Source organism: Bombus huntii, unplaced genomic scaffold (genome assembly GCF_024542735.1).
Source record: "Bombus huntii isolate Logan2020A unplaced genomic scaffold, iyBomHunt1.1 ctg00000052.1, whole genome shotgun sequence".
NCBI classification, from domain to species: Eukaryota; Metazoa; Arthropoda; class Insecta; order Hymenoptera; family Apidae; genus Bombus; species Bombus huntii.
Genome location: NW_026099316.1, coordinates 304,674 through 313,234, shown reverse-complemented (window position 1 = coordinate 313,234; position 8,561 = coordinate 304,674). Strand labels below are relative to the sequence as shown.

Genomic DNA, 8,561 nt, shown 5'->3' with positions numbered 1-8,561 from the left:
GTCCCCGCACAAAATTCAATCGTACCTAAGACGTTAAACCGATCCTTTGCAAGTTTTCTTCAAAGAGATACGCTATACGAGTTGTTTGATTGATATCCGAAAAGTTTCTTTCTGTTTATGAGGAAATAATAGACGCACAATGTTATTTGCTTTATATCGTTTTGTCGCATTACGTACGATCCATTTTGTTCTATTGAGATAAACACCGAGACATTTCACAGACTTGGTTTCACGTTTGTACGGAGGTGCTTTATTGTAAAAACGACGTTTGCGAAAAAAGACATTTTTCGGACAACCTAATATATTTCATACGATGCTGTTGCCAAGAAATATTTATTAACGAAATGCTAAAAACTGTTATTTGCAAACAAATACTAGGGGAAATTGTTTTATCCGCTTTTACACGCAGAAGAATTTTACTGCTCAATAATATTGCTATTGGAACGAACGAGCCGTTTCGCTAACATCGGAACGAAGTAGAAACGAATCGGTACTTATCAAGGAGAAAACCTTGTCCAGCGTGGGGAAAAGTTTAAGGACCGATGTCCCTCGATCCACGCTGGAGACGGCCGATGAAACAAGGCGAATTAGCGGGAGATCGGGAGCAGAAGGCAGAACGGGCGGAATAGAAAAGGAATGGATACGGCAAGCTTCGGCCGTGCGATTTCGTATCACGTAGCGTTATCCCCTCGTAAAGTTGGCCACTCGTGCCACTAGCAGAAACTGTATGGCGGGCTCCGAGAGGATTTTAATCGCGCGACGGTCGAACGTATCGGTGAAATTACTGGAGAGCCCCGTCGACGTGCCTTTCGTTCCTGTCTGCCCCACGGCTCGGCTGCCACGGATCTAACAGATTGACCGGATCCAACGTGCCGGGTTACGAAACTTCGAAACTGGCTAGAATCGACTGCTAAGTTAATTGCCGGTCGCTCCCTCGCACCTACTCGTCTATCAGGCGACTCCAACTAGTAACCAACGAGGAAACCGCTGATGTCAGGCGTAAATTCAGCTGAAAATCCGTAGCGTGGAACGATGAAAGAGGCCGCACGGAAGAAAATAGCCTGGCGATCAAAAGGCTGGAACGTGCTTTCAGACCCGAACGCTTAGCTGCGCCGCCCCGCACCGAGATCCACTTTGACTTTCGCCCTTTGTTGCGAATATGACAGCCCGTTCGCGCTTTACCCTCGACGATCGACGCCGACCACGCTTCTGCCGCCTGTTATTTCCCAACCGTCCACCGTTTTGCTCCCCTTCTTTTTCATTTTCTTCTTTCCGCTCTTCTCCTTTTATCCTCTTTTCCCTTCTTCTCTCGCCGAAGCGCCGCGTTTGCTGTCGAGTTCGGCTACGATTGGCAAACACAAATCTTACGTGGACGCGCGATACGCGCGTTCCACGCATTTCAAATTTCACGACGTAACGTACTCGACGACTCAACGTAACGTGGAAAACGCGACAAGATGTTCGAATTTGGAATTATGCGAGCGCGCTGGGTCGATCGGCATGCCATCCGCCAAACGCGCGGCAAATAAATCTGTCGGTGTAATTTTAACGAGCCGCGATACCGCTCGAGGATTATACGGGTAATTTAAATTCCGCTCGCTCGATCGACGCGACTGATGGAACGACGATGAGCCGGCTGAGCCGAGATGAAATGATAAATTAGCGAATGAAACAGCCAAGTATAATGGAATGCCCGGTTAAATATAGAGCGTTTTAAACCGATTAACAGATAACTGCAAATTAGATCGTCCATTAACGCGGTTCGTCCACGTTCGAGCGGCATCGTTCGAGAATCAGTCGGAGAATTAGTCCGAGAATTAGTCAGAATACCCTCCGATCGATCGTTTTCCCCCCCGAAATCTGGCATTCAATCTGTTTCGATTCGCCATTCGCGCGATCCGAATTTAAGTTTCACGATTGTGAATACGAACGAGCCGTGCGTACCACTGACTATCGCACGATCGCTGTGGCAAAACGCTGGCGTACAATTAGCGCTATTTGCCGTTACGTGAAATATATTGTAAACGTTATTGCTCGCGCGTGGAAACTCGCTACTTCGCGCAGCCAGTCGAACTGTTCGATATTTATAGTTAGTCGACAAATACCGCGTACCTATCGTCGAGATTCTACGCAAGCATTGCGCGCGATAGAAACCCCTTCTATATCGTGCAATTGTCGTATCGAATAGCCGCTGCTCGAATTTCGCGCTGCGAATCGCATTCAAAAAATTTTATTTATCTGGAAATCGAACGTGCAGATTTTTTTTTTTAATTCAAACGACGTAACCCGAGCAGTTAGATTGGCCGAATTTCGTTCTCTTTGGAAACTTTGAGACCTCCGAACAACCCGTCTCTAGATGTCTACGATAACTTTGAAATTCCTTGTAAATTCGACCAATCGCGGGGAGACGTACTCGCGAGGAGAGTCGTCAACGGGGGTCGTAAATCCCCGTTACGATTATAACAATCGACACCACGAATTGATCGATCCCCTGATTTCCTTTGAGATAATGAGGGGTGATTGAGTTGGTATAACACTGGGATTCACAGTATTATAAAGTATATATTTCCAAGCACTTAGTTACAAAAGATTTGCGTGAAGAATGCGACTCTCGCGCTATGTGCAGACTGCCGCGTTAGGCGTTAGTTGGTAGACCGTCGCGTTAGGCGTTAGTTGGGAGACCGTCGCGTTAGGCGTTAGTTGGGAGACTGTCGCGTTAGGCGTTAGCTGGTAGACCGTTTGTCGCTCTTTTGTTTAATACGGAAGAAAGTTCGGTGTGGGTGTGCCCCTGTGCCTAAAGAACGCGGATTCGTTGGTCCCACTTTCGTTAGGAAAAGTGAGGGTAACGAACCGCGGTGTCGATTGGTCATGCTGCACTACTGCTCGAAGGGATGAGTAGGGGGTCTTCTACCATCGTGGTGCGTAAATGACTGTGTGTATGAGAAGACCTAGCCTGTTTTATTACAGGGCTATTCGGGTTTTCCTAATGGGTGCATACCCGCTTTCTCCGTGTTTTAAAGGCGACTAATAAACCCAAGGACACCTCTAAAACCGACTGTGTTTCGAGCATATTTTGGCTTGCAATTCTTCAAGACAATCGGATTGAAGACATATGGCGAAACAATGCAGGGAAGTGAAAGTTATGGTGGGTCCTTAGGTTTATTGAGGGTCGAAGTGCCGTTACGCAGGTCGGTTGTTGTCCGGTCGCGCGGGCTGGCGAGCAGATGTTTTAGGCGTCGTAACATCCTCCCCCCGTTGAGAGGGCACCGATCAAATTCTGGCTGTGGAGTCTGGTGTGTCGTTGGTGACCTCCTTCGCTCCGTGTGGGCGTTCGGCCTCGTCTGGATCTGGGTGGATGGGTAAGGGGACCAGTCTTTTGACGCCGCGGTCCAGGATGCTTGTTGCCGTCTGCACGGTAGCGGTCCGGATGATTCCGTCGGCTCCTGGATGGACCTTGATTACGCGGCCCAAAGGCCACTGCATAGAGGGCACGTTGTCCTCCCTGAGGATTACTACGGTGCCTTCATGAATGTTGTGTTTGCCCTTGTCCCATTTGCTGCGGCGGGTTAACTCGTTTAGGTATTCTCGATACCATCGGCTCCAGAAGTGCTGCTTAATCTGGTGAATGCGCTGCCAACTGGATAGCCGTCCTGATGGAACTGTCCTGAAATCACGCTCCCGTAAACTGGTTAGGGTATCACCGATTAGAAAATGACCGGGAGTGAGGACAGGGGGATCTTTCGGATCGGATGAGATGGGAGTCAGTGGGCGTGAATTGAGAATGGCCTCAATTTCGATCACAAGGGTGTTGAGGTGTTCAAAGGTCAGGAGCTCCGTGCCGACCACGCGGATGAGATGGCGTTTGAACGATTTAACTGCGGCTTCCCATAAGCCGCCAAAATGTGGTGAGTTCGGAGGATTAAAACGCCATTGTATTTGTCGGTCGGCGAGAAAATTCTGTACCCTATCCTGGTGGTCGTCGGACTGCAATAGGGTCCGGAGTTCTTGCAGCTGCCGATTAGCCCCGACGAAATTGGTGCCGTTGTCGGTGAGGATCGTTGCGCAGTATCCTCGCCGCGAGATGAAACGGCGTAGCGCGGCCAAGAAGGCGTCGGTGGTTAGGTCGCTGACTAACTCTATGTGGACCGCCTTTGTCGCCAGACAAACGAATATGGCGGCGTACGTCTTGATTTTACGTCGGTTGCGGTCCCTCCTCTCCTTGATGTAGAATGGGCCGCAGTAGTCGATTCCGACGTTCCTGAACGGCCGCGATTCGGTAATACGCGCCTCTGGCAAATCACCCATCAAGTATTCCACTGGTGGAGGGTTGGCTCTGCAGCAGCGGACGCACCTTCTGAGAGTGCGCCATACCTGGCTACGGCCGTCGATCGGTCAATAGCGCAGTCTCATCGCGTATAGGGTAGCTTGGGTCCCTGTGTGATGATTGTTCCGGTGCTCTTGTTCTATAATTAGCTCTGTCACCGGGGATTTCGGTAGGATGATCGGGTGTTTTTGGCTGAAGGGTATGGCGGAGTTGGTTAGTCGCCCTCCTACCCGGAGTAGCCCATCTTCGTCGAGGAAGGGGTTTAATGGCTGTAGTTTCCCTCCAACGTCCTCGCATCGATTTTTTTGGAGGATCCGAATTTCAGGCGCGAAATGCTGGGATTGTAAGATTTTTATTAGCCTGTTGTGCGCTGCGGTCAGTTCGTCTGTGGTGAGATGGGCAGTTCGGTGTTGCTTATGTCTCCATCGAAGACACCGGGCGACGATTCTTATTAGTCTTGGCCAAGACGAGTAGCGATGGAGGAGAGTGTTGTCGTTAACACTCGTCCTCAGACAGATCGTCTTCTTTTGCTCCGGGAGGTCGACTACCGGTATCGGGCTCCAAACCGGCCAATAGCTTTCGCTTTGCAGGAGCCACCTTGGCCCGTTTTTCCAAATGGACGGACATAGGAATTCCTTGGGCGTATGGCCTCGGGAGATGAGATCCGCTGGATTATCGTCGGTAGGCACATGACGCCAGTCGGAGATATTGGTCTTGGTCTGTATCTCAGCGACTCGATTCGCCACAAATGTTTTCAAGGTGTGCGGCGAAGACCTGATCCAATGGAGTACGATGGTGGAGTCAGTCCAGTAGACTATCCGCGATATCTTGGTCGTCAGGGCCTGTTGTATTGACGAAATCAAGGACGTCAAAATAAGTGCCCCACTTAATTCGAGACGTGGTATGGAGAGCGATTTGAGCGGCGCTACCTTCGACCGCGCCGTGAGGAGTCGAGTCCAAATATTGTTCTTTCGGTCAGTCGTCCGCACGTAGACGCACGCCCCATATGCCCTTTCGCTAGCGTCACAGAATCCGTGGAGCTCAATTTTCGTTGCGGATTCTAGGATGGTCTTCCGAGGGAACCTTACCGCATTTAACAACGGCAATTGGGTGTGGTATTTGATCCATGCTGTGTGTACGTCTGACGGAAGGGATTCGTCCCAATCTACCTTCAATGTCCAGACTTGTTGCAAAATCATTTTTGCTCGAACGATTACCGGCGCGAGCAATCCTAGTGGATCATATATTTGTGCGATGACTGAGCTGATTGATCGCTTTGTGATTCGGGAAGTGTCACTGTTCGTCTTGACCGAATATAGTATGGTATCGTCGGCTGAATCCCAAAAGACGCCGAGTGTTTTTAACGTGGATGACTCACCGAGATGTAATTTCTGCTTGGTGTCTTCCTCAGGTAGCCCTCTCAGCAGATCCCGATCGTTTGAGGCCCATTTGCGGATATTTAGACCGGCTAGCTTAAGTAATCTCGTGAGATCATTCCTGATTGATAGGGCTTCGTCCTTCGTATCGGCTCCGGTCAACGCATCGTCGACATAGAAGTCTCGCCGTAGGATCTGCGCTGCTCTCGGAAATCGAGGTCCCTCGTCCTCTGCCAACTGTTTGAGACATCGGATGGCCAGATACGGGGCTGCGGATAGACCGAACGTTACGGTGTTGAGTCGGTAAGTTTCGATCTCTCCGTTGTCGGCACGCCACAGAATCTTTTGGTGGGGACGATCTTCTGGACGTAGGAGGAATTGGCGGTACATCTTCTCGATGTCGCCGGTAAGGACATATTGAAATGACCGGAATCTCAATAGCATGTTCCTCAGGTCTTCTTGTAATTTCGGACCCGTATGAAGGGCGTCGTTTAGAGACACTCCCGTGGTACTTGAAGCTGAGCCGTCGAACACAACCCGTAGCTTGGTGGTGTCGCTCGATTCCTTGGTCACGCCGTGATGTGGTAAATAATATCCGTGGTCGGTGGCGTGATCCGTGTTGATCTTTGTCATGTGACCCAAGTCTAAATATTCTTGAATCACAGCACTATACGCGGTTTCATATTGTTTGTCGCGTTGGAATCGGCGATGAAGAGAGGCGAGCCTGCTCATTGCAGTGGCCTTCGATGACCCTAGTGAGGAAAGCTTTTCGTTGAACGGTAATGCAACGATGTATCTGCCTTCCTTGGTTCGTCGGACATGGTTTCGGAAATGTTCTTCACATAGTCGTTCCGATTCCGAAAGATGAGTAGTGGCCTGTCCCTCGTCGATCTCCCAAAACCGTGCGAGGTCCTCTTGCAGAGCCGTTGTGGTTGCGTGGAACGTATTTATCGCGGTTTGGGACGTGGGACTCCCCCCGATTACCCAGCCGAAGCGTGTTTTTTGTAGACGTAGTTCAGGTTCGCCTGGTTGTGCCAGATTGACCTGCCCGATGCACAGCGACGCGAATGTTGATCCGGTACTAAGTAAAACATCGATCGGGGCTGGGCAATGGAATTGTGGATCGGCTAGATGAATATTTCTGGGTAATCCCAGACTCGAGGGATCGATGGGCTCGCTTGGTACGAGGATCGATATGGCCGGGATAACAAGAAATCTCAATGTCTTCTTGTACTCGCCGCCGTCGACGTGATGGTGGCCGTGGTGTAACGTTTTGCCGTGGTGCTCAAATTGTCGAGGGCTCCGATCTGGATCGCACATCTCCTTTGCCTTATACCGAGGGAGTTCGCGAGCCTGTCGGTCATGAAGTTCATGCTCGACCCAGTGTCGAGTAAGGCTCGGGCTCGGATTGGTTGTGCCTGTTTGTTCAAAACCTTGATCTGTGCTGTGGCCAACAGATCATGATGCAGAGGGGTGTGGGGAGATGTGTTTGTTAGTCCGATCCCCCTTGCTGTCGTAGTCTCGGACAGTCAGTTTTGCCCCGGTTGGGACTTGGATGAAGAGGTTGGGGTGGTGTTCCGGATCCGGGCTGAGCGTGACTCGTACGAGGAATGCTCTTTCGTACCTCTTGGAACCGAAGATGTATGCTTCCGTGAAGTATCGGATGTTCGCCTCGATTTGTGGGACGACCGCGACTTCGATGATCCCGATGGGGATTGTTCGGTGGAGGCTCGCTTGTGTGATGAACGACTGCCCGACGATCGACCGCTCGGTGCGCGACTGCCCGACGACCGACCGCTCGATGCGCGACTGTCCGACGACCGACTGCTCGGCGACCAACCGCTTGCCGACCGACCGCTCGACGATCGACCGCTCGACGATCGACCGCTCGAAGATCGACCGCTCGACGACCATGAATCTACCTGGGTTTTTTCGCGGTGTAGATACGTATGGTGTCGGTGACCGCAGATACGACACGAACCCGATGTACACTGTGTCGGCGAATGTCCTGTGCCTAGGCAATTTATGCACAACGATGCCTTCTTCACGATTTGAAAACGTTTGGTCGCTGATTTGGCCTTGAATATTTTGCAGTGTCTGATCTCGTGATGTCCGTTGCAGGTCGGACACACCACCGTTCTGCTGGTTGTAGCAAGGGTTCGCCCATGCGGTATGGTTGTTCGCTGACTGCGGTGTTTGTGTGTTGACCCTTTTGATTCCTTCTCTTTAGAGAGGAATTGAGTCCCGTTCGCCCGTGTTTTGAGAAAGTCTATCAGATGCTGATAGGATGGCACCTTTTGGCGGGGGAATGTGTGCGTTGCCATTTACGCAGGCTGGACGCGGGCAACTTCGACGCGATCAATTCGATCATCGCTATGTTTGAAGTGACGGGCTCCTTTAGATGTTCGAGCGCCTTTAGATTTACGCTGATGGTTTCCAACAAATCCTCTAGGGCCTCTGGAGTTTCCCTTTTGATTTCCGGATAATTACGCATCAGATTCCAATGGCGCATGCAGATTTGGAGGGGGCAATTGAACTTGTCCTTCAGTGTATCAAGCGCGATGGAATAGTTGGCCTCTGTGAGTTCTAATGACTGGATACTCTGTGCGGCCCGTCCAGTTATAGATGAGCGTAGATGCTGGAACTTTTGGACATTCGTCAAACCTTCGTTAAGGTCCACTATGGATGTGAACGTGTCGTAGAAATAGGTCCAATTCTCGAGGGCACCGTCGAATTGGGGCACGCGGACCTCTGGAACGGTGGTCGGCTCTGGTTTCCGGCACGTCTCACCTCTTGTTGTAGTCGACGGGGTTGTTGCTGATATTTGCTCAAAGAGCTCTCGGAACCGCATGTCAAGCTCC

At 50.8% G+C, this 8,561-nt stretch overlaps 2 protein-coding genes across 2 annotated transcripts; both read right to left on the bottom strand.

Moving 5' to 3' along the window:
* Nucleotides 1-3,270: 3,270 nt before the first annotated feature.
* On the bottom strand, nt 3,271-4,305 carry LOC126875664 (uncharacterized). The gene has a single exon (XM_050638551.1). It carries the CDS (start codon nt 4,303-4,305, stop codon nt 3,271-3,273), a length of 1,035 nt encoding a protein of 344 aa, XP_050494508.1.
* Nucleotides 4,306-4,392: 87 nt separating this feature from the next.
* Nucleotides 4,393-7,020, bottom strand: LOC126875663 (uncharacterized). The gene has a single exon (XM_050638550.1). The coding sequence runs from the start codon at nt 7,018-7,020 to the stop codon at nt 4,393-4,395; it is 2,628 nt and encodes an 875-aa protein (XP_050494507.1).
* Between the last annotated feature and the right edge of the window lie 1,541 nt (nt 7,021-8,561).

Bases quoted from the DNA above. Each gene is read 5' to 3' on its own strand.
- LOC126875664 (XM_050638551.1), bottom strand. From the start codon at position 4,305: ATGGGTGATTTGCCAGAGGCGCGTATTACCGAATCGCGGCCGTTCAGG.
- LOC126875663 (XM_050638550.1), bottom strand. From the start codon at position 7,020: ATGTGCGATCCAGATCGGAGCCCTCGACAATTTGAGCACCACGGCAAA.